Below are 27,012 nucleotides of genomic sequence, written 5' to 3'. Positions count from 1 at the left end.
CAATTCTTTCTCTGCTTCACTATATATTTTCAAAAAGAATTCTTGGCATCAATTTCAGGAATTAGTTTGGACATATCTTGGGGCAGGAGGAATGTACATATTTTCTAGCCATTTAGAAGTGAGCACCTAATTAGGTACTTAGTACTTAAAAAACAAATCTGATTATATTTGTAGATAAAAGATCTAGATTTACTGGTTCATTTTTATCCTCAAAGGAATGATTTTGATTAGTGGCTATATAAAAGTGAAACTATGAGACTCTATATGATAAAGTCATAGATTTATAACTTTTTTTGATCTTAGCTAGCACTAACTTGGCAAAGATTATTTGTACTATAAAGCTACTTCCAATTTCCAATTTTCTTAGTTCAAAATTCCACTGGATTCCACTGTTTCTTTTAAATAAAAAGAAAACTTCTACCTGAAAAAATTCTTAAACCAGTTGCAACTTTAAAAGTTATTATTATTACGAGTCAGAGAAGATTTTGACATTTTTGAAAATTAAAATGTGTTCAATAATTAACCGAATGACAGCATTATTCAGCGTAAATTAGCAGGAACAGATATTTATTGATCCAAACTTGTGCTCTTAGGAATATCACGATAGCTCCAACCCTGTAATTCTAGAAGCTGCTCTCTAAAGTTTTTTGAAATCTCTTATGAAGCTTATCTACATTGACAGCTGACTTGGGCTAATAACTGAACATGTACCAATTCGTGTCTTCTCTGAGCCCACGTTGAAGGCTGTCACCAGGTTTTCCAGGAAAAGTCGAACCAGTCTGAAGTTGAATCTGCCAATACTCCACGAACCATCAACCAGGATCACAATATCAGCAATTGCTGGAGTTTCACAGAAAAACTTCACTTCTGCAAAACACAACCCAGAAAAATACCTGTATCACTGCTGGCACTTAAAAAAAAAAAAGTGATTCTATTTTATATCTTTCTGATAACTTCGTGCTAATAATACAAGAAAGTCCCTATTCAAGCAACGGTGTTTTTACAATGTTTCCCTTAAATTCATTCTTCCTAGGGAAAAAAAATGTGGTAACAGCTGGCAGCAGAGGGAGTGTTCTGGAAATAGTTAGCAAAACACTGGCAGGTTCACACCGTTCTGGCAACTCAAGCCTTCTGTGTGTTTTAGAGAGTAGTGTCTGCAAAAAATCATCCAGCTCTGGGCTTTGGCCTGTAGATTCTTTCCAGGAAAGGTCTTAGCAACCAGTGTGAGGGAGTCAGCAGAGATGGGACGATGGCCAGAAGGCAGAGAGGCAGCTCTCCTGTTCTGATAAGTTACCCTGGTGGAAGTGATAGAACAGAAATAGGGGCTTCCTGAATCCAAGGAAAAGTCACAGCCATGCATTTAATCTAGGAAAGGTACCCAACGTGATGGGATGAACACTGGGTGTTACATGCAACTGATGAACTACTGAACTCCACCTCCAAACTAATGATGTACCCTAGGATGGCTAATTGAAAGTGAGTAAAAATTAAAGAAAAGAAAGGTACACAGACCTTGGCTAAAGTAGGAAGGGTTTGTGGAAGAAGAAAATTAGGAAAGGGTCCAGGTGTTTCCCCATATTCAAATTCTTTTGCATACTGTATCCCTATGACAATAAGACTTTGTCCCTAAAAATCATTTAGTAATTGATTCTTGAAATGGCCCAATTAGGCTGTAGAATAAGGTGCTAGAAAAAGAGGCCCAGAAGCCAGCGTGGTACTACCCTAAGCTTTACCCTTAGAGAAAGTCTTAGCTGGAGTGATCTTGGCAACAAAAGAAGAAACTGTCTGATGAAGGGTAGGTCTGGGCTTGACTCGGTGTCACCCAGAGCCAAGATACTAAAATATTCTTAATGTATTTCAGAACCTTTAGAATTCTGCAGTATTGTTAGTACCTTTGGTGACAGTGCTTTATACTCTAGTTTGTGCTTCCAAACGGGCTACTGAACTCTGCTCAGTGTTCATATTCGGACTACTGATCATGAAGACTGTGTGTGTTTCTTTGGGTCCATGTCAACTTCTTGAAACTGACCAGCTAATTCCTATCTCATTTGTTTCTTAACATTAAAATGATAGTAAAACAATATTTGAAATGCAATGTTGTTATTGTAATGGGACCAAAACATGGAAATGTTTATGAATAAATTGAATCAATTTTTCCCCCAGGGGAAAAATAATCAACCTACTATGGTTGGAGTAGGAAATTCAATAGATGCCCCTGAACCTACCAGGCCACATTATTCTAAAAAAATCTTGTGGTTTTTTTTTTTTTCTCCCTCAGACATAAATATGCATGGAATACCTAGATCCTTTTACCAGAAGGAAAAAAAATGTACTTGCCAATGAAATAATCAGATACTCATTATGGGAGCTAAAGAGTACTGTTCAATGAATCCAAAGTTTACATATTACATTTTTGGGCACCAAATCTCCCTTCTTTAATAATAAAATACAAAGCCATGACACTGACGTATTCTAAAACAGAATGATTGCAAGAAGTCATGGGATAAAAATTAATTTGGTTTTTGGAAATAATCAGGGAAAATTGAAGTCTTTTGAAACTTTAAGAATCTATTTCTCTCAGTGTTTATGGGGGAAAACTTACTGCAAATGGAGAGTCCTTTTCTTTCTTTTCCAAAACTATTGGGGGGATACTGTTTCACTTTTTAATAAATTGTTTGAGTGCATCGTAGATAAGGTCTTAGAAAAGGAACCATTTCTCCATGCTTATTTTGAAGAGGACTATGAAAACTGATATTTTATGTGAGAGCAAAAATAAATGAGTTCCACCAAAATGCAGCAATTGGGATGACTCTTGGCAACACACCACTCTTTGGTAGGTAGCAATATTTGGTGGGGGGAAATAGAAATCCCAGAAAAGTATTAGTAGTACGATATCTTTTTATAAAAGTAAAATAATTAATATAAAAGTACTCCCTTTTTTAGAAATATATATGGGCATTATAGATCTAGAAGGGGGAGTTGGGTGATGAAGATAGAGTCCAAGACCATGGTTGTCTTGGGTGAGAAGAACCAAGGAATTGGCGTGGCAGTAAAACCCTCTGGTGATATGTGGGTTGTGGGCAAAGTCTTAGCTTTTCTGGGAAACAGAGGGGTTTGAGTGATCATTATGCTATTAAAAATGATGGGGGGCGGGTGGGAGGTTGGGATACCAGGTGGTGGGTATTCTAGAGGGCACGGATTGCATGGAGCACTGGGTGTGGTGAAAAAATAATGAATACTGTTATGCCGAAAATAAATAACAAATAAATTTTTAAAAAAATTAAAAAATAACAAATTAGATAACTAATCAAAAATAATCCTACTTGGAATGCAGAAAATATTGACTAGAAAAATAATTTCAGTGTTTACGTCATACAACTTTAACAACAAACCTTAAAGACACGGTACCATTCCCCACATACTTCATTTGAAATTAAGGCCTCTGTGTGCCCTGTCTTCTAAACTAAAGCCCAGTATCTGTTATATCAGCAGAAAGATGCAGTTTTTAAAATATTGTTGGATTTCGGAAGTCAAAATATATCACTGGTTTTGCATTTCAAAACTTGATTTCTCTTCAATATTTTGCACACACACTTGGGAACTGTGGAAAGAGCATTTTTTTTTTTTTTAAATGCCCTAAACTCTGATCATTAGCTCTAAGGTCTATACAAGCTCAGGGATGCTCAAGGCTATTTCCCACTGTAGCAGGCACAAATGCAGCATGTCCAGCCCCCCTAAGATTTAGCATAGGCGGAACAAACTGTGTGTATGGTTTGTGCTGGGTATATCCTGCCAAGTGTGTTTGTGCCCAAGGCAGACCAATGTTCAAACACCTGGGACAAGAGGTAGTTTTAAAGTTGCCATGTTCAAGTTCAATAATCACACATCTCAAACATGACTCCAGCTGCTCTAGTGAATCTTTTAAAATATATATTCCATTTTTATCAATTTTGAGTGTCTTCTGGGTATCTGGGTAGCTCAATCAGTTAAGAGTCTGCCTTTGGCTCAGGTCATGATCTCAGGGTCCTGAGATCGAGTCCCACATTGGACTCCTTGCTCAGCGGGGAGCCTGAGTCTCCCTATCCTCCCTGGCTCTTGTCCTCTGTTGCTATCTCTGTCTCTCCCTCAAATAAATAAAAAAGATCTTCTAAAAAATAATAATTTTGGAGTATATTCAAATCTTATTGAAAGCGAGAGCCCAGATTCAGCACTGATGACAAGTGATATCTCCTTCTACTAGAAAATAGTTACCCTGTGTCTGCAGAGAGGGACCACTCAGAAAAACAACAACAACAAAAACAAAACAAAAAAGCAAAGAAACCTAATGTTTAATCTTAAAATGTGTTAAAGAATCAAGTGGTAGAAAACCAGACACATCTGGGAGCCCAGATAAATGTCATTTAAGATTCTGTAGCCAAATATATTTTTTAAATGCATTTAAAAGGAATAAGTACATGTCCACATTAACCAAGCTATGGGAAGAGCCCAGATGTCCAACCACAGATGAATGGACAAAGAAGACGTGGTCTATGTATACAATGGAATACTACTCAGCCATCAAAAAAAAAAGAAATCTTGCCATTTGAGATGGCGTGGATGGAACTGGGGAGTATTATGATAAGCAAAAACAAGTTAGGCAGAGAAAAACAAACATCATATAATTTCACTCATACGTGGAATTTAAGAAACAGAACAGATGAACACAGAGGAAGGAAAGGAAAAATTAAACAAGATGAAAACAGAGAAGGAGATAAACCATAAGAGACTGTTAACTACAGGGAACAAGCTGAGGGTTGCTGGAGGGGAGGTAGGGGAGGGTTGGGGGTAACTGGGTGATGGCCATGAAGGCGGGTACTTGATGGAATGAGCACTGGTGTTATACGTCACTGATGAATCACTAAATTCTACCTCTGAAACTAATAATACAGTATATGTTAATCAAATTGAATTTAAATAAAAGACCCCCCACAAAAAACCATGAAATTCCACAGTTTGCTAGTTACCAAGCTGCAAATCAGCCTAGCGGTCAAATATGACTGTGAGTTCTTAAAATCAAATGATAAACAGATTATTGATGAAATACAAACAAATAAATAAATAGTGGTAAAATACAAATAAATAAATAGCTAAATAAATGGGATGTACATATCCTTTCATTGTTAAAACAGTATTCTGTAATTAATTACGGTAAGAAAATAAATCTTTCTGGCCCTCCATATTGTATTTAACATTAAAGCCAAGGAGCAGGGAAAATGATTTCTTGAATGGTATTTTAATTCAGCTCTTTGCTTAACTATGAACTTATCTAAAATGCAATTCTGAAAATGCAGGGAGTGTAAGGAAAAAAAAAAAAAAAAAGGAAAAGCTCAGCAGCTGATGGCAAGCAAAGTAAAGCACTCAGCCTGTGGGTTAGGTCACTAGCCTAACACTGAGGTCACAGATGGCATCAGAAGGAGCAGCTCTTGGAAACCAATGATGCCCTATCTGAAAGTTACATCCATCGTGGCATTCAGTGTTAAGCCCTCCACGCTCATGTATGTTTCAGACCCCACAAGAGCTCTAGGACACAGGTACTATATTTATTGGTCTCACTTCCAGCCAAAAAGTATGCTGTACATAGATTGAGTGATTTGCCTAAGAGGTCATACACTGAAGAAATGTCAAGGCTGGGGTTTGAGCCCCAGCGTCATATCTTTAAAATCTAAGCTTTTAGGGGTGCCTAGGTAGCTCAGCCATTAAATGACAGACTCTTGATTTCAGCTCTGGTCATGATCTCATGGTCTCTGGAGATGGAGCCCCACATTGGGCTCTGCGCTCAGCGGGGAGTCTGCTTGAGATCCTCCCTCCCTTTGGGCACCTGGGTGGCTCAGTCAGTTAAGCATCTGCCTTTGGCTCAGGTCATGATCTCAGGGTCCTGGGATTGAGCCCAACCTCAGGTTCCCTGGTTGGCAGGGAGTCTGCTTCTCCCTCTCTCTCTCTGACCATCCCCCGGCTCATTCTCACTCCCCCCACCCCAAAATAAATAAATAAAATATTTAAAAAAAAAAATCTCTCTCTCTCTCTTTCTGCCCTTCCACTCCATGTTCTCTCTCTCTCAAAAATAAAAAAATAAAAATCTTAAAAAAATAAAATCTAAGCTTTCAGCCAAAAGGCTGTATAGACTTCTTAAAAAGAGAGAGAGAGAGAGAGAGAGAGAGAGAGCTTGATTTCATTTATTTATGTTGAAGAGAGACAGCACATGTTGGGGAAGAGGCAGAGGGAGGGGGATTTGAAGCCGACCCCCTGTTGAGCGTGGAGCTCCCTCTCAGGACCCTGAGATCACATCCCAAGCTGAGATCAAGAATCAGAGGCTTAACTGACCAAGTCACCCACAAGGCCAGTGGGCTCCACATACATCTGTAAGGCCCTCTACATCATACGAATTTAGAAAGCAGAGGAAAAAGTCTCCAGTGTGAAGGGGCGTCCCTACAGAACTGGCCCCTGCTGTGACCACCACAGCTAGTATGTTTTATTTGCAAGCATTTAATTGTCTAAAACTTTTCCCCTTCCCAATATAATACACTTAGTACTTAAATAGCCAATGCAAAAAGAATCTCTTTAACAGCAATTTTATACCAATTTTACTGTGCTACTGACATCCTGAGAGAATTTTGTGTTGAAAACACAAGTTAATTCAAGTACCCCTACCTGTCCACAGGGGCTTTGCTCCAGGCCAGTTCCTCCAGAACCAAGCAGCAGAACTGAACCTTTCCTAACCACCTCCTGCCCCGGTTCTTAATAAAAGCTTTTCAGTGGGTCACCAAAAAACAAACAAAAACAAAAACAAACCTCCTGAATCAGTATAAATCAGTCTACTCTAAACTGATTTATTAATTTGATATTATGAGACTAATTTTCTGGATAACATTTACTTACTTATTTATAAATTTGTATTTAATATTTGCTGTATACCAAGCACTGTTCTGGGCACTCAGGAACACAGCAAAGTTCTTGCCTCCCTGCTGCTTAAATTCTTAGTAAGAGGAAACACAGTCTAGCAAAACCACGTAAGTTCAGATTTTTTAAAGTGCTTTATAAAAATAAACATAATGATATAAAGAGTAATTGTGTATGGGTGGGGGGAGTGATACTTTGGTGAGAATGACATGAAATTACTAAATCAAAAGTCTTCCTTTTAAACCATATTATTCCTTTTATTCTAATAGCATTCAAATAAACAACCTAATTTGGTTTCTATAGGAATATTCACACCATGTTCATGGGTAAAAGTGTTCGCCAACATAGTTAATGGAAAAAGAAAAGAGAGAATTAACAAAAGCAGACTTTTCCTGTTAGGCAAACTCCTACGCATCCTTCAAAACCCAGGTCACACTTCACGACTGCATACAGCTTTTCCAATAGTCCTCAGATAGGACTCATTATCTGTCCCTAACTACTGCCTCTGGACATGGTTTGCTGTATTCATAACACTAGACTATTATGATTTTTTTTTTTTCCCATTTTTATCTCCCTGATTTGACTGAAATCAGTAAGAGAAGAGAAATTTGCATCTTTTTTATTTCCTTTGTCCGGCCCAATTTTGCCACGAAGCACATCAATGAAGTACATTGAACTGTGTTGTTAAAAAGGAATTCCTCTTTTCACATAATTTATCCTCCAGCAAAGCATTAGAAAAATAAACCATGACGGCGCAGTTAAATATAGTCTCTCCCCCCACCAAGGCTCACTACCACACAGGGAAAGTGGATTACAGATATTTAAGGATTGGAGACATTGTATCAGACTTGCCTGTCTTCCTTGCTATTTTTCAAATGCATGAGGCAAAGCTGGAAGAAAGGAAAGCATGTACTATATTTACTCACATTATCTCAGTATGCCCTCAGAAAATCTCACGACGATTTTCACCACAACTGGTTGGATTCATTTAGTGGCTTTAAATTATTTTTTCTATGCCACTAGCAAAATACCTAGCTAGGCCATTAATTACACAAGACATCTGAAGGAAAACTGTGGTCACAGAACAATTTTTCACTTAAGCCTCTCATGAGGTTAAGTGCAGATTTCCAAACCAAAAGAAAAGCTCACTTCCAAGACTGGCTTCGGCTACATCCCTGACGATTTTTTTTTAGAGTTGACACTATTTTATCAATGGTTCTAAAAAGGGTTTTTCAATACATTGGTACATTCTGGTTCTTTCAATGTTCGGGGTGTTGTTATTGCCTCATTTCTTAAAAAAAGAAATTGAGGTTCAGAGAGACAAGAGAATGAATAGTCAGGACTGGATGTGGGTCTTCTAAAGTTTGGTCCAATGTGACTTTTTCTTTTCTTTTCTTTAAGATTTTATTTATTTATTTGACAGAGAGAGACAGGCAAGAAAGAACACAAGCAGGAGAAATGGGAGATGGCTAGTCATCTTTAGCCTACCCGGTAATCTGGCTGGAGGGGGGTTCATTTCGAGTCCTGCTGTTTAAGAGGAACCCTCACCTCAGGCTTTAAAGGGCAGGGAGTTAAGTAATCAATCTTTTAGGAGATTGGTAATGATGTCACTTAAACTTGAAATGTTAAAAAAAAAAAGTGTTCTTAACTATGTGAAATCTTTCTCCTATCTTCTCAAATGTAATCCTAGGAATTTTGCCTGTAAACATAGCATTTCTGGGCCAGGAATACTTTCTCCATATAGCAAGTCTTCATTATTATATTGAGTGCTGCAGGTTCCATCATTTTTAAAGGACAGACACACAAATGATAAATAACAGTATATAAAATACTACAATCTACCACCTCAAAAAACATTGTTTATGGAGTTTGGAGCTTGGAGATTCAAGTATTGATTGCAGTTTTATTTTGAAAAGAATGCTACAACTTACGTGGTTTTTCTTCCTCATGTTTATATTAAAAGCTAATAAACTCTATTTTAATTAAAAAAAATAAATGGGAGAGGGAGAAGCAGGCTCCCCGCTGAGCAGAGAGCCCGACTCGGGGCTCGATCTCAGGACCCTGAGATCATGACCTGAGTTGAAGGCAGATGCTTAACCACTGAGCCACCCAGGCGCCACCAACGTGACTTTTTCATCAGACCATGTACCACCATCACAGAAAATGTCCTCACATAATGCGACCCCCCTCCCCATTCTGTATTTATTTATTTATTTATTTTGCAGGACTTCTTACTTTGTAGTAGAATGGTTAATTTTATGTATCAACTTGATTGGTCCACACAGGGCCTGGACTTTTGGTTGAACATCATTCTCGGTGTGTCGGTGGGGGCTGTTTCAGGATGACATTAGCATTTGCATCTACAGACTAAATCCTTTCCTCATCCAACTGACTGAAAACCCGAGCAGAGCAAAAGACTGAGGAAAAGGGACCTGCACCTGCCTAACTGCCGTGAGCTGCAACAGCGGCCCCATCTGAAACATTGCCTGTTCTTGGACCTCGAGCCCGCCAGTTTTCAGACTAAAACTTCCACCATCAGCTCTCCTGTGCCTCCAGATTGCTGACTGCAGACCTCGGGACTTCTTAGCCTCCAACTTCATGTGAGCCTATTCCTTATAATAAATCTCTTTTTATCTATATCTACATATACATAGACACAGAGAGAGATAGGTATAGATATGGATAGATATTGACATAGATATGTAATTATCATAGTTACATAGTTATATATACATGTAGTTATTTATTTATTGACTGCAGCAAATAGTTGTCATTGCTTCTTTTTTTTACAGTAATAAAAAGACCTGCCACGTAATGACTGCTTTCACCAGAAGCTTTGCATGTATCTTTTCTATTCCAGCCCCATATTCATCCTACAAGGTAGGTGTTTTTCTCGCGCCACTGAAAAAGAGAGGATAGAAACTTAGAAAGGTTAAGTAACTTGCCCATCATCACACACTGAGCAGGTGGAAAAGCTGAAGTTCAAATCCAAGACTGACGTCAAAGCCTGAACCACTTCGCTATTGTCCTAAGCAGCTCCCTTCACAGAAGTATTTGCAAGGAAGGAAGGGAGGATTAGGGAAGGGAGGAAGGAAGGAAGGAATGAGGAAGGGAGGGGGGAGGAAGAAAGGAAAGGGGGAAGGAGGGAGAGAAGGAGCCATTAAAAAGACGATGAGGTGGGGCGTCAGGGTGGCTCAGTGGGTTAAAGCCTCTGCCTTCGGCTCAGGTCATGATCCCAGGGTCCTGGGATCGAGCCCCACATCGGGCTCTCTGCTCAGCAGGGAGCCTGCTTCCCCCTCTCTCTCTGCCTGCCTCTCTGCCTACTTGGGATCTCTCTCTGTCAAATAAATAAATAAAATCTTTAAAAAAAAAAAAAAAAAAAAGAGGATGAGGTTGCCTGGGCGGCTCAATCAGTTGGGCATCTGCCTTCAGCTCAGGTCATGATCCCAGGACCTGGGATCGAGCCCTACGTTGGGCTCCCTGCTCAGTGGTGAACCTGCTTCTCCCTCTCCCTCTGCCTGTTGCTTCCCCTGCTTATCCTCCCTCTGTCGAATAAAATCTTAAAAAAAAAAATAAAATAAAATAAAAAGAGCATGAAATCAAAATCATATTCTCTTGCCTTCTAACCAAAAGAACGTGTCAGCAGTCACTCAGAGCCCTGCACAGGGCTCCCTCAGAGCCCAGCAGTAACTGACAGTCCCATAAACATCACTTTCATTACATTTTTTCTCTGCTCAAAGGCTATAAAGGACCAAGAGAAGACAATAAGCTGTCTTCAAATGTTTAAAGGACTGTCATATAGAAGATGGGTTAGCAGTGTTCTGTATGTCCACAAGGAAACAGATTTCACCTCAATTCGAGAAAGAACGAATAGTCAAGATTTCCCTAGATCACAGGGAAACAGTGAGATCTTTGTCAATGAGCAGATGGAGGTTAACCAACGTCAAGGGCATGACGGAGGCTTCTCAACCACCCTCGCAACTGGCGGAACTCTGCGGCTCTCCAAGCACCTGGCAATTCTACGTTTTAAGATAACTTAACCTAAGCTATACATGGTGCTTCTCAAAGCTTTCCATAATGTAAGTCCACTCGATCTGTCCCTATTGATTTCACACTTCATGCCAATAAAACTGCTCTCCTTCCCCCCCAAATGGTCCCATCTCTCAGACTTCTGACTCAATTTTTATCTCCCCTTCTGCCTCCACCATTTCTATCCTTTCTAACCTTTCCTTACCCCTATGCAAAACACCTAAAATAGATTTTACTTCCTTGGAAAATATATGGTCCTTTAAAAATACTTTCATATAGAGTTTGCTTTAACATTTATTTGTACAATTATCTGGTTATTTCCTGATTTTTCTAAGATAATACAGACTCAAGAGAGGCTGTTTCGCCCAAACATCTTTATTTAAGAACAAAACTTGCTCAACGTCACAAGCCCGGGTACTACATGCACATTTATTTTCACGTCTGCATATAGTACTACACGACTTGGGCGTGTGTTCATGTTGGTTCTTAGGGGATTTTCTGAAAAATGCAACCACTCAGTCATCTCTGTAATTCCAATTCATCCATAACAAACAGATTCTGACATTTTGCTATTTCTAAGGCTGAGATCCCTACTCAATCTGACAGCAACAGTCAGGCCTGCAGGTGTAGACACAAGAGGTTTAATACAAAATTCTTAGATAAGAAGGAAGGTATCAGTCAGACAAACCCAAGCATTCCTACAGCGGACAGACCCTACCAAAGTCTACAGCAGGACTCATAGCTCTAAGATATCTGATTTAAAGAAGAAAAACCCATACATTACAAGTTCTTTTAAAAATGAGGGACTTGAGGGGCACCTGGGTGGCTCAGTCAGTTAAGCGTCTGGCTTCGGCTCGGGTCATGATCTCAGGGTCCTGGGATGGAGCCCCACATTGGACTCCCTGCTCAGCGGGGAATCTGCTTCTCCCTCTCCCTCTGCCCCCCGCCCCCTGCTGTGCGCACCCTCTTTCACTCATGGCTCTCATTCACCACTCTCTATCTCAAACAAATAAATAAAATCTTTTAAAAAATGAGGACATTTGAAAACTTATTTAAGGAAGAACTATGTTGTCTTCCTACCAGAGAAGTCACAGGCAAGAATGATAAAATTTGCTGGAGGCCCTCAGACAAGGTCTGAAAACCCTTCTAAAATGTCTTAGCAAGCGTGGGGGACAGGCGGACTAAAGGAGCTATAAGTCTATTGTGAGGAGAATCTCATCTCCTCACCCTCAGGAAATCTTGTCATTTTACATACACAGGTTATAACGTACTCTGCAGGTGTCAATGATTATTTTCTGAATCACTGATCCTGCCTCTTGTCGCTCTGAATTCCTGAACATATCAACTGTAATGCTTCACATCAAGGAAAAAGCCCCCCAGAAATCAGCTTTCTGCTTTTTTATGATAAAAACATTCTTTCCATTTACACAGTCTTCCTGAATCTTCTCCACAGGATTGTGACCCTCTCTTCTTGGGTCTAAAACAAGCTGCATCCCAATATTCAACAAAGAGCAGTTGATAATGTGAGACACCCTGTTGCATTCTGTATGTTATTTTCTCTTCAAAATGAAGACATTAAGGAAACAGGAAATGGAAAATGGGTTGGAGACTGACAGTCCTTGGGTGCCTGACATGTCCCAGGGCTGTCATCCCTGTGCCAGAGGCTCATCCTCACATCCCTGACTTTAGTTACTCTGCTTTTGCTCTGAGAGGTCAGTAGTCCTCCCTTACCCATGGTCCTCCCTTATCCTGCGGCCATCATGGTCTAGAAGCAGATGATTCTCCCTCTGAGGTATCATCAGAAGGTCAACGGGAGCCTAACCCTTCAACACAGTGCCTGGGTCATTCCCCTCACATTCCCCTCACGCCAGCATTTTATCTTTCACACCATTACAAGGAGAGAAAGGCGGGTATAAGACTGTAAGGTAATTTTGAGAGGGAAAGAGAGACCACATTGACAGAACTTTTATCACAGAGTAATGTTAGAATGACTCTATTTTATTAGTAGTTCTTGTTGTTAATCTCTCACTGTGCCTAATTTACAAATTAAGCTTTATCATAGGTCTGCACAAATAGGGAAAAGGATTGTATCTAGAGCGTTCAGTACCACACGTGGTTTCAAACACCCACTGGGGGTCTTGGAATGCATCCCCTGCAGATAAAGGGGGGACCCCTGTATGCCTAAGGTTGGATGGCTAGGTAGCAAGTGAGGGAAGATTTCACTCCAAGAGATGTTTCACCGCAAAGCCTGGGTGTTGTATTCTAAGCCACAGTGATCTCACAAAGTAATGAGGAAAATAAGGGTGAAAAGAGAAATTCAATACGGGAAGGAAAAAGTATTCTGAGAAAAATGTTTTTATTTATTCTCTTAAACCTTAGGCTGGAAAGCAATTCATATCATCTTCTGAAGTCTCCTTTGAGCGTGTTTGCACAGACTCAGGGACCTATGATGTGTCTCAGACCTTATACCTGATAGAGCATTCTTTGCTCGCTCTGTGCTTCTGTAAAATGTTCTGGAATGCTTGGAGGGAAGAAGTGAGGGACAGAGGGCCGTAATTATATCACAGCTTCTCTGTTAACACAGTTGTAACAGATGACGATTTCTCAACCTTTTTTTTTTTAATTTAATAAATTTGTTTCTTCGTAAGACACATCAGCAGTTTATTAAGCAAGCTGAACTTGCTGAACTTCTCAACCTTTTCCTTACTAAATTAATAAATAAAATTACTTAACATCGCTTTTTAAAAACAGTAGGGTTTTTTCATGGAGGAGGGGCAGAGAAGGAGAGAGAATCGTAAGCAGGCTCCACCACCCAGTGCAGAGCCCAAAAGGGGACTAGATCCGACAACCTTGAGATCATGACCTGAGCTGAAATCAAGAGTCAAATGCTTCACTGATGGAGCCACCCAGGTGCCCCTAAAAACAGGGTTTTGTTTAATATACCAAAAAGCTGAGGAACACACAAGAGCACACAGCTAGATCTCTGTCATTGAGAAATGGTGTCAATCAGTCCTTCTATTCCTCCTCGTTCTGATTTTGTCTTTTGAAGTCTTATCCTTGAATCTGGTGTTCTACATTTTCCTCAACAAGGACTCAGGGTATGACTATCTACTTTTGCTCTTCCGACCTCTGTTCTATTAGATCCCTTCTCAAATGTACATATTTTCTTTTTCATAGTCTGTCATAGTCTGTCAATCCCTTCTCTCGCTTTGAATATTTCTATGACTTCAATAATATTGTTTATTTAATAGTCTTTATTTCACCATTCCATAATTGAAATTCATGGGATTCTGAGACCACCCTTTTTGTGTCTTCTGATTCTTACTCATGGCACATGGTTTACTTCTGTGTTTCAAAAGTTTGGATTCCAACCTCTTTCTTGGCATTGCTTTCTCCATGGCCATCTTTAGTAATTGAGTTATAGGTCGTGCCTCAAATGGGTGGATTTCGTGTTTGCATCTGCCAGGCACCTTCCTTTTGCCAACTCTGAGCAATTTTTAGAGTAGTCTGTTGAATGGGAGGATCCCAGAGCATTTGACAAGTGTGAATTTGAATGCTTGATGTGAACATAGTATAGGCCCATGGTTATCAATTCCCAAGATGTTATCCTTCACTCAGGGCACAGGCATAGACAGAAAGGCTTCCACAAAATCTCCCTGTGCATATTTTAGTCCATCCTGGTGCTGTTGCTGGTACACTGTATCAGCTGTCTAGATAACAGGAATTATAACAATAAAGAGAAAAAGAAAAAGCAGCAAGGGGACAGAGAAGCAGAATAAGAAGGAAAAGGAGGAGGAGGAGCCTCTATCGAGCATGTCTAAGGGCCAGGCACCCACCTAAACACTTTATTGCATGAATTCCAGCTCACAACCTAACTCCAACATCCAGTTTATGAATGAACCCAATCCCTCCCCTCTCTCCTCTAAGAGTCAAGATCTAACCAGCATTAATCTCCAAGCCCCACCCATTCTCCTTTGTTGTCACTGATCTTCTGACTTCTGCCTTCCCAAAATTCAGATCGCCAGCAATCCCATTCTTGTCGAATTGAACTCCTAGCCTTGAGCTTGGTAGATCTAAGACCCAGAATAACTGGTGGAAAAGGTAGTAAAAATTTCTAAATTATCTCTTAACACTGAGCCAAGAAACCATAAAATTAACAGAAAATAAGCAAATCTATTAAATAATAATAATAAAAATAACACCTTCAGAATAATCATGTTTCCTGGCTGTGCTCAGCCACAATGATGATATATAATGAAGACCTGACTCTTCTCCAAAAATAACACCACAGGCACCAAGTCCCTGCCAGACTATGTTAGTGGAGTGAGAGTAGGATCCTACGTACTGGGAGCATCAGGGATTCCCAGTGCCCAACGCAGTGCTCAGCACCAAGGGGGTAACTGTCAAACCTCTTCTATGCATTCATTGTTAAATCAATAACGTGAAAGATTGATCTATGGTTATAGTGATTCATGTGAACTCTACACTGCGATATCAGTAGCCAATATGTATGTAGCACTTACTAAGTTGTAGGTCCTTGACACATGTTAACTGATTTAAACCTCATAACCAAATTTTGGAAGCGGTCATGTCTCAGATTTGAAAAGAAGTCAAATGGGCTAGATAGTATGAGAAGCTACATCCACTGAAGGTTTATGTCGGGGAGCACATCTATGCCATCCTTGTTGGAAATATCAACACATACCAGCTGTTCTCAGAAAAGCAATTAAATCACTCGGTTCATCAAACGATTCTGTTCCATAACATTCAAAAGCAAGGAACAGCAACCTTTTTCTGAAAAGGGCAGGATAGGAAATGTTTTAGTCTTTGCAGGTCGCAGGATACCTGTTGCACCGCTCAGCGTGGGTTTTGTGGGAAAGCGGCTGCAGACAATATGTAAACGATCGAACCCAGCGGTGTTCCAATAAAAGTTTATATAAGAAAACAAGACTGTATGTGACCCATAGTTTACCATTCCTCAAAAGAATAACTTGCACTCATTTCATTTTTTTTCCCATGGGAAAAAGACCCTCCCCTGATCTTCTCATTGTACAAAACTTAAAAAAAAAATTATAAAAAAGCAAAGTGGGGGGTCGCCTGGGTGGCTCAGTGGGTTAAAGCCTCTGCCTTTGGCTCAGGTCACGATCCCAGGGTCCTGGGATCGAGCCCCACATCGGGCTCTCTGCTCAGCAGGGAACCTGCTTCCCCCTCTCTCTCTGCCTGCCTCTCCATCTACTTGTGATCTCTCTCGGTCAAATAAATAAATAAAATCTTTAAAAAAAAAAAAAGAAAGAAAGCAAAGCGGGTCAGAGGTCTTAATTGAAAAACCACAAAAAGTGGGGGAAAACCTTCTATATGACTTTTCCTATCTGTTTCATAATCTCTTTCAATCAGGTTCTGCATTCTTGTGCAAAACACCACGAATAACTGAAGAAAGATGTTTGGACAACAAAGGAAAAATAGCCGTAAAGGCAGACACGCCAGTATTATGCTCAAAGGCAAATACCACTTATGTTTGTGAGTTTGTCTTGGATTATTGAAGAAACATGTACGGTCAATTGAAAGCAAGTAACTCTTTCACTGCACAGCAATTTCTGTGAAGGATCTTAGCTCTTCCCATGTAAACGAGAACTCCAAACTATGTGAAATATGTCTGATTGTATCGCAACCACTATCAATGTGGACTCTTGGACCAACAACTGTAGACTGTAAACACAATAAGGAGCACCAGAGTTCAGTGTGAAACATGGGACTGACACACTTGTAAGAGGGGATGTGGCGAGTGGTACGTTATGACTGAGGTGGGGAAGGCCTTCTTGTTGTCTGCAGGCCCTGGGGACATTCTTCTCCAATCGTCCGGGAGCCCGAACTCTTGCCTGGACTGTCACCACTGTTGAGAACTTACTTTTTTTTTTTAATTTTTTTAAAAGATTTTATTTATTTATTTGACAGAGAGAGATCAAAAGTAGATGGAGAGGCAGGCAGAGAGAGAGAGAGAGGGAAACAGGCTCCCTGCTGAGCAGAAAGCCCTATGTGGGACTCGATCCCAGGACCCTGAGATCATGACCTGAGCCAAAGGCAGCGGCTTAACCCACTGAGCCACCCAGGTGCCCCAACAATTTACTTTTTAAGACAATCCTCCCCAGTGCCCTCAACATCCTCCCCAGCTCCGCACACACCTCACAGGAGCCCCTGCCAAAAACAGGAAGCCACTTCCTCTTCCACAAAACCCCTGACAGTCTTTGCCCTAGCCCAGGTCCTGATCACTGCAAGAAACACTTTGAAATAGCCCTTCTATGGAAGGGAAGTCCCCTCCATAATCATGTTTATTTTTTTTTAAAGATGTTATTTATTTGACAGAGAGAGAGCATAAGCAGGGGGAGCGGCAGAGGGAGAGGGAGAAGCAGGTTCCTTGTTGAGCTCCTTGTTGAGCAGGGAGCCCGATGCAGGGCTTCATCCCAGGACCCTGGGATCATGACCTGAGCTGAAGACAGAGGCTTAATGACTGAGCCACCCAGGTGCCCCATAATTGTGTTTAGTGAGTAAAGCAAATGCACCGTTGGTGGAATAAATGGTCCTTCATGTGTTCGTTCACAGTTATCGAAGCATGTGTCTAAGAGATTCTTACTTTTTCATTGTCCATTTTCCTGTATTTAATTCACTTCACTGATCTTTCATTTTAAAGTGCAGGAGGAAGGTGAATCAGGGGGAAAAAAAAGAATTAGGATATTTAGGAATATCAAGCTATAGCTAAATTCTGAGGCCAACTCTAATCCATGAATAGAAGATAGATTTCACCTGGAGTGCCATGATGAAGAATGCTAAGCCAAAACTCACTGAGAACTGACATGCAAAATGCTCCAGAAAAATATGTACAAATCTGTTTTTTTTTTTTTAAAGAAACAGTAAAGATAAATTAGAAACTAATGAGTTTGGTCATTTAGAAGGAGTGAGTAAAGCTAGGTAGATGAAACAAGAACAGTGACACTTCTTTTGAGTGTTACCCTTTTGTATAATTATTTTGCTCTCAAAACCACATTCATGTTTACACATTCATAAGTTAACCCAGCTGTATTGAAAATGAATGACAAAACCACAATGAAGAGGGAAAAAAAGAATTAACCCAAGATCCTTTTGGACACAGACATTTCATTATAGATACATGCTAAAGGCAAACAATTGAACTCTAATAGATTTATTCTTTTTACCATGTATATAGATTAGAAATTCTAAAAATACTTTTATGATTGAACATGGAAGCAGATATATTTAAGATATTGGTGGCCACGTTTCCCAACTGTGTTGCAAAAGGGTGATAAATATGGACAGGGGAGGCTAGCATTAATTCTGTGAGATAGGTCTAAGGTAGATGTAAGAAAAAATGATGAGACAGATGATAGACAAATAGGGGTGTTTGGGGGGTGCATGTGTACCCTCAGCTAAGAGGACCTAGAAGGAACAAAAATCTAGAGGCAGTGGGCACATCCAGTGGCCACATCTTGGTTTCTAAATACCATACTCCATGAGAAGAACCCAGGACTTCTTGAAGGACTGATGGATTTCAGAGCAGGACAGAAAAAGCCTCCGGAATGTAAGATTTATGCCAGAAAGTAGGAAAAGGTTAAAGAATGATAGGCATAGGGGACAGCTGGACATAGCTCCCACTGAACAAATCTGGATGTATTTGAGCATTGAAATAAATAATGATAGTACTGGATTATAATCCATCCCATAAAATAAGAATCCATGAGTCCATATTGATACAAATAGACAAACAAATGTGGGAGAAGGGAAATATCTCCCTTACAGTAGAAAGCCAGCTAACACATGCAGAGTAAACAATGGAGTCCGGAAAATCACCATTTTCTAAACAGTATAGTAGTAACTGATTGAGACAAGAGTCATCAATGAATAGTAAAACAAGTGGGTGAAATTTTAACAGGAAAAACAATATTTTCATAGTCTCAAAATGTCTTCTCACAGTTTATTTATTGCAAGGAGAAATAGACTTCATAGTAACCGGGAGTTTACAAGTCAGGAAGTTCAGCTCCAATGGTCATCGAGGACCAAGAAACAAGACATGGAATGACTTCAGTGTGGGAGGTTGGAACTGATACTTCTCCGGTAAAGGCAGCACCCTCAAAAGGTTATATGTTCAGTGAAATGATGGAATAGAAAAATATCTGCTTTCCAGCAAAGACTCTGTATTGGCCTAAGGTCTGTGTGGAAGAAAATGATCTCTCCTATGAATTTGTAATTATAGAAAAATTCTGAGTGTCCCAAGAGAATTAATAAATATAAATCATTACCACAAAAGGGCACCTCTCTGGAGAGGCCCACTACTAAACCAAGTTGTGCAGAAGTCCCACAATTGAGCTCACAAACCAATGTGATACATCAAACAAGGAAACAAGCACCATGAATGAAAATCAGTACGACAAAAGAAAAAAAGAAGTTAGTCCCCAAATACTGTAGATAATATAATTTGGGGGCTCAGAATATAAAATAAATACAATGGATATATTGTAATAATTTTTTAAAAAGCACTATAATGGAACAAAATACCATAAAAATTACTAGCAAATTTATTAAAGAACTAAATGTAATTTCTAGAAATAAAAGATTTACTCACTGAAAAGGATGAAAAAGCCTCATTGAAAAGGCTAAAAAGCTGATTTGATAAAGGAATAGAGACAATTAATGTACTAATAGAAAGGTAAAGGAAATTATCCAAAATGTCATTGATAAAATCAGAGAGGTAAAAATATGAGAATGAAGAGACATAGATCACTGGAGAAGAGTTTTTATGAGAAATCTAATTTAAATACAGAGAAAGAGAGGAGAGAAAAACGAATAGATAACTGAGGGGGAAAAAAAATATTTGAAGAGCTAAACATTAAGATTTTTCCAGAACAGGTGAAAGAACTCTTAATTCTGGGAACACAAAGAAATCTGTAAGTAGGCTGTTGTAGTGAAACAACAGAATGCCAAAGAAAAAGGAAAGAAAATTTGAAAGGCATCTGGAGAGAAAAGAGAAATTACCTAAAAATGAACATTTAAACTGACAACAGGCTCATCAAAAATGGGAGCCAGAAGATAGTGACACATCTTCCAAATGGCTGGAGACAAGAGCTCTCAATCGGGTACCCGGCTAATCTTTCAATATCAGGGGGGAGGGAAAGATATTTTTGGTATGAATAAAATTGAATTTATTAACACAGATCCTCCCTAAAAGAAATTGAACATGTAGAGAAAGTCTGACATACAAGACAGAATCCTGAGTAAATAAATTCATAAACATGGGAAAATCTAGACAAACCCAGGCTGTTAAAATAATAATTATTATAAATATATCTTCATGAGGCAAAAAAAAAAAAAGCTAAACTTAATGAATCTGCCATGAATTATGTGAAATACAGGAGATGGGTAACTGAAGTTAAAGTATTACAAAACTTTATGTTGGTTAGGAAATGGTAAACATAAGGTTTAGCTTTAGACTTTGATTTTATATGCATGTTAAAATATTAATTATAACCATACAAAAAATACATAAGGAACCTTTTAGTTCGGTAGGGAGAGGAATGCATTTAAAAAACTTGACCAACACTATATAAATAAGGCATACAGGAGGGAAAACATAGGGGAAAATGTACAGTAATAGCACAAAATAAGTCACAAATCCAAGCTTTTCAGTAACTTCAAGATCTAAGTAGACTAAAGTCACCAATCAAAAAACAGAGATTGTAAGAGATAATATTACAAATCTAACTGAACGCTCTTCACAAGATTACTCACCTTAAACCTTAGGACACAAGTAGGGAAAAAGTTAAAGGATAGAAAATCAATGTGTTATGTCACTACTAAAGAAAATTAAGCCAGGATTGCTATATTAATATTAAACAAAACTGTCTTTCAGTCAAATATTGAATTACTAAAAATAAAGAGAACCATTGCCAAAAAAAAAGTCCCTGGGAAAATACAACTTTTATTTTACCTGTACCTAGCCCATTATTTAAAGGAAAATTACTAGGGTTATAAAGAGAAATGGACAAAACAGACATTAGAGAAAGAGATTCAAATTTTTCTCATTGCCCACAATTTAAAGATTTTATTTTTTTTATTATTTATTTGACAGACAGAGATCACAAGTAGGCAGAGAAGCAGGCAGAGAGAGAAGAGGAAGCAGGCTCCCTTCTGAGCAGAGAGCCCGATGTGGGGCTCGATCCCAGGACCCTGGGATCATGACCTGAGCCGAAGGCAGAGGCTTTAACCCACTGAGCCACCAAGGCACCCCCTCATTGCCCACAATTTAAACAATAAAATAAGTTTTAACAAATGTTTAAAAACTATTCTAACCACAATGCAATTTGCACAACACCAAAAACACATCAGTATCTTTTAAAAACTCTCCATAAGTTTAGAAATTAAATAACACAATCCTGGGGCACATGGGTGGCTCAGCCACTTGAGCATCCAACTCTTGATTTCAGTTCAGATCATGATCTCAGTGTCGTGGGATTGACCCCACGTCAGGCTCTGCACTCAGTGTGGACTCTGCTTGAGATTCTCTCTCCCTCTCTTTCTACCTCTCTCCCTGCTCATGCACTCTCTAAATAAATAAATAAACATATAAATAATAAAAACATTTAAAACAGAAAATTAAATAATACATTTCTAAGTAACTTATGGATCAAAATAAAAAGTCTGCTAGAAATTAGAAAATAGTATGTCCTACATAATAATAATAATAATAATAATAAATCTCAAAATCTCATGATATAGCTACAGCACTTGGCTAGTTTAGTCTTAAAAGTGGATATAACAAAAAGGAGAATTATTAAAAAGTAATAAGATAAAAATCCAATTCAGGATTTATAATATAATGTAATAATAAAATGACACTACAGACAAAGGGCTGACATCCAAGATCTATAAAGAATTCCTCAAACTCAACACACACAAAACAGTTAATAATGTCAAAAAATGGGCAGAAAACATGTACAGACACTTCTCCAAAGAAGGCATACAAATGGCTAACAGACACATGGAAAACTGTCCATCCTCATTAGCCATCAGGGAGATTCAAATCAAAACCACATTGAGATACCACCTTATACCAGTTAAAATGGCCAAAATTAATAAGACAGTAAACAACATGTATTGGAGATGATGTGGAGAAAGGGAAACCTGTTGGCGGGAATGCAAGTTTGTGCCATCACTTTGGAAAACAGTGTGGAGATTCCTTAAGAAATTAAAAATAGAGCTTCCCTATGACCCTGCAATTGCCATACTGGGTATTTACCCCAAAGATAGAGAGGTAGTGAAAAGAAGGGCCCCAATGTTCATAGAAGCAATGGCCACAGTCGCCAAACTGTGGAAAGAGGCAAGAGGACCTTCAACAGATGAAGGGATAAAGAAGATATGGTTCATCTACACAATGGAGTATTATGCCTCCATCAGAAAGGATGAATACCCAACTTTTGTATCAACATGGACGGGACTGGACGAGATTATGCTGAGTGAAATAAGTCAAGCAGAGAGAGTCAATTATCATATGATTTCTCTTACTTGTGGAGCATAAGGAATAACATGGAGGCCATGGAGTGATGGAGAGGAGAAGTGAGTTGGGGGAAATCGGAGGGGGAGATGAACCATAAGAGATTGTGGACTCTGAGAAACAAATGGAGTGTTTTGAAGATGTGTGGAATGGATGTTGGATGAGTCTAGTGGTGGGTATTGTGGAGGGCACGTATTGCATGGAGCACTGGGTGAGGTACATAAACAACGAATTTTGGAACCTTTAAAAAAATTAAATTTAATTAAAAAAATAAAATATATTATATATAAATATAATGAGGAAAGAATAATAGATACAAAAACATATAAATAAAGACACCTTAGGATCAATGAGGTTGAAAATATGCACACACTATAACTGCATAATTCAATTTCTAGTTATATACTCTAGAGAAGATCTACTGCATGTGCAGAAGGAGACATTAGCAGAAATATTTACAGCAAATTTGTAATAGCAAAATATCAGTAACAGTAAGAGTAGATGGGTTAAATACACTGGAGTACATTTATCCAGTGGGATTCTAGTCTACACAACAAAGAAGATGAGTAAATTGCCTCCATATAATTCAACATTAATAACTCAAAAAAAAAACCCTAATATTGTGTTATTTTAAAAAAGGCAAGATACCCATGGTATAATAAAATGTATATAAAATTTAAGATACAAATGCATAATTAAAATGTGGTTTCAGGATTTACATATATGTAATAAAATGATAAAGATACATGTAGGAATGATAAACACTGAATTTGGAATAATGGTAACCTCTAAAGAAGAGGGGAAGGGAATATATAAGGGTATATAAAGAGTTCCAACTAATTTTAATATGTTTATTTTCTTAACTGGACAAAGTCATATATTACATTGTTTTTTAAAGATATTATTTATTTATTTGAGAGAGAGAGTGTGAAAGAGAGACAGCATGAGTGGGGGAAGGGTCAGAGGGAGAAACAGACTCCCTGCCGAGCAGGGAGCCTAAGGCAGGACTCGATCTTGGGACTCCAGGATCATGACCTGAGCCGAAGGCAGTTGCCCAACCAACTGAGCAACCCAGCCATCCCTTATCACATTATTTTTATACTTTTTGTATATCTGATACATATTTAACAATAAATTACAAAAATATAGTTATATACAAAATTATAATATTTTTATACTTTTTGTATATCTGATACATATTTAACAATAAATTACAACAATATAGTTATATATAAAATTATAAATTATTTGACAAATATTTCATGTTTCATAATCTAAGAAAATCAAAAAGCCAAGACATCCATAAAAGTTAAGACTAGTGTAACTGTCATGAATTTTTAAAAATTATATTAAAAATTCTCAAAAAGCATGAATAAAGTTGCAAGGCAAATAATACACCAAGAGAAGATATATGTAACAATATGACAATATAAGAGGAACAGTTTTAACATCCCAACTGTGTAGAAAACTTCCATGTAGTCATAGAAAAAAACAAAAAACACAAACCAAAAGTGGACCAAAAATAGGTAAAAATACCAATGACCGCTGAAGATATGAAAAACAAAAAGACTCAAACTATGGAAAGAACCTAGATGTCCATCAACAGATGAATGGATAAAGAAGATGTGGTGTATAAAATATATATATATATAAAATGGAATACTATGCAGCCATCAAAAGAAATGAAATCTTGCCATTTGTGACGACGTGGATGGAACTAGAGGGTATTATGCTTAGTGAAATAAGTCAATCAGAGAAAGACAACTATCATATGATCTCCCTGATATGTGGAAGTGGAGAAGCAACATGGGGAATGGGGGGTAAGAGAAGAATAAATGAAACAAGATGGGATCAGGAGGGAGACAAACCATAAGGGACTCTTAATCTCACAAAACAAACTGAGGGTTGCTGGGTAGGGAGAGGGTGGTGGGATTATGGACATTGGGGAGGGTATGTGCTATGGTGAGTGCTGTGAAGTGTGTAAACCTGGCAATTCACAGACCTGTACCCCTGGGGCTAATAATACATTATATGTTAATAAAAAATAAAAAATAAAAATAAATAAACAAACAAAAAGTCTCAACTTTACTAGTAATCAAAGAAATAGAAATTAAAGCAATGAAACATTATTGGGAAAAATTTTTAAGCATTGAGAATTTCAGATGTTGGAAAGAATTTATGTTTTAAAAATAAACTACTGAAAAAGGTATCAATTTGATAGACCTGATCAAAAATTTAAAATTTGCACATCCCTTAACCCTGAAATTCCACTTTCATTTTTTGATTTTTTTAAAGATATTATTTATTTGTTTTAGAATGAGAGAGAGCAAGCACGAGCAGAAAAAGGAACAGAGGGAAAGGGAGAGCGAACCCCAAGCAGACTCCCTACTGAGCACAGAGCCCTGTGCAGGCCTTGATCTCACAACCCTGAGATCACAACCAACCAAAACCAAGAATCAGACCCTCAACTGACTTAGGCACCCAGGCACCCCCCACCCCCACTTTCAGAAATGTAGTGAAAAGGCTACAGTATCTAAATGCTCGTAAGTATGGACAATAGTTAACACATTATCTGGGCCTTAAAAGGAATGAGATAGACCAATAATGACAGCTCACATGATTCACTGGTAGGTAATATTCTAGGTATTTGACATGTGTCGACACAGTTAATCCCTAAGACATGTTTGAAATAAATTCTACAGATGAGGAAACAGAGACATAGAAATTAGTATAACCAATATAAATCACCCAAGTATAAGGCAAAGGCAGGCTTTGAATTCAGGCAGGTAAAACTGCACTGATGCAATCAAACACTAGGCTGTCCTGCCTCCTGTTTGCAGTAACATGGAAAGTTCTCAAAGCAAGAGAAGCAATGCATGGAACAACAAATACATTACGGCAGGCTATGCACACACGCCTGTACATTCACAGAAAAGTGACCAAAGAGTCACATGCCAGAGCATGAAAATAAACACTAGAGCAGGTTGTTGAGTGACAATATTTGTAGCTATTTGCATTTTACATTTTTAATGGCCCATTTAGTTTTCTTTGCATTCAGTGAATATTTACTTAGACACCTGTTATGTATCAGATATTACTAGCTACTAAGGAGTCAGTAATGACCTGAAACAGACAACAGTCCTTGTTCTCTTGGATCATACAGTTAAGGGGAAAGGCAAATATTCCAATTATAAGGAAATATAACTCTGGCAAATGCTGTGAAGGAAAATCAGTTGTTGTATGAGGGCCTGTAAAGGAGGAGATTAGTTAGGGAAGATTTCCAAGAAAGTGATAATTAAAATGAGCTTTGCAGGAAAAAAAGGAGGTATTTATGCAAAGTGGGTGATGGGGGAGAGTGTCTCCTGCAGACAATGCAGCAGAGAAAGACTAGATCTTTAAAGGCTCTGAAAGAGCCTGCAGGGCTAGAAAGCAGGGAGTTGTTTGATAAAGAAGGAGAGGCAGGGACAGGTAAGTTCCAAGGGTAGGCGGGGCTTGGAGGTCCAAGAGCAGTGGGAAGCCACTGAAGGGGTTCTAAGGTGTGTGTGGGAAGAGCCTAAGGTCAGATTTATTTTGAAAAGATTCCTCCAACTTCTCAGTAGAAAACAAATTGAGATTTTCCTAAATAATCCTTTACATTGGGCAAAGAAGGGGCAGTTTCTCTGAGTACTGGCAATAGAATGAGGAAAGAAATGAGCAGATTCGGTCTAGTATCTCAACAGAAAATAAATCCATGAGAACTTGATGAGGTACTAGAGATGGAGAGGAAAGGAGAGAAAAGTATTGATAGTTAGTAGATATGAAGAGTGGAGGAGTAGCGGGGGCTGAGGGAGATTTCCATATCAGATCTGCACTCTTCTGATGGGGCCAATGGCCAGGTACGCGTGCATTGCTTATGGTATTAAAACAACTCAAGCCCCCGAATGAGCAAATCCAAAAAAAAAAAAAAAAAAAAAAAAATCTGACCTTCTACTGGTGGAGTTGGTTTGTTCCCATTTCCTTTATCCACAACCTTGACTCTGGGTTTTGGTTCCTTTCTTTTTTCCAAATCTATAACTAGAAGAAAAGGAGAAACGCAACAACATGTCATGTTAATGTGTAAAAGAAAATATTCAATGAATTTTACTAAAACCCTTGAAAGTATTGGGAGTACTAAGTAGAAATGATCTTCACGGTAGAATTCCATTCCCAAAGATTGGAAATGCTATTTATTTCAGCTTGTCGTGGGAAGGTGTGGAAAACCCTTAAGGAATTGCTTTGATCCAGTACTCACTATGGGCAGATGTATCATATAAATTCAACCTTTCATAACTGCTATAAAATCAGCATGATTACCCCCATTTCGTACATGAGGGAAGCAAAGACCAGGAGGCTAAGTAACTAAAACATATTTCATAAAACCAGAATGTACTGGCCCAGGATTCAAGCCATATCTTCTGGTCTCTGAACAAGGACTATGAGTTGGCCCCTGTTCTAGAAGGATCTTGGCCATG

General features: G+C 38.6%; 1 protein-coding gene across 2 annotated transcripts in view; it reads right to left on the bottom strand.

Moving 5' to 3' along the window:
* COL14A1 (collagen type XIV alpha 1 chain) overlaps positions 1–27,012 on the bottom strand; it is a 216,362-nt gene that overhangs the window by 151,971 nt on the left and 37,379 nt on the right. For both annotated transcript variants that reach the window (XM_032316061.1, XM_032316062.1), the window contains exons 5-6: positions 26,486–26,575; positions 712–867 (exon numbers count right to left, since the gene is read on the bottom strand). In XM_032316061.1, coding sequence (XP_032171952.1) covers positions 712–867; positions 26,486–26,575 — 246 coding nt within the window. The remainder of the gene's footprint in view (positions 1–711; positions 868–26,485; positions 26,576–27,012) is intronic.

The sequence above is a fragment of the Mustela erminea genome, chromosome 16 (assembly GCF_009829155.1).
Source record: "Mustela erminea isolate mMusErm1 chromosome 16, mMusErm1.Pri, whole genome shotgun sequence".
Classification (NCBI taxonomy): Eukaryota; Metazoa; Chordata; class Mammalia; order Carnivora; family Mustelidae; genus Mustela; species Mustela erminea.
The sequence above is the reverse complement of the archived record's forward strand: the minus strand, read 5'-3'. Positions and strand labels throughout refer to the sequence as shown.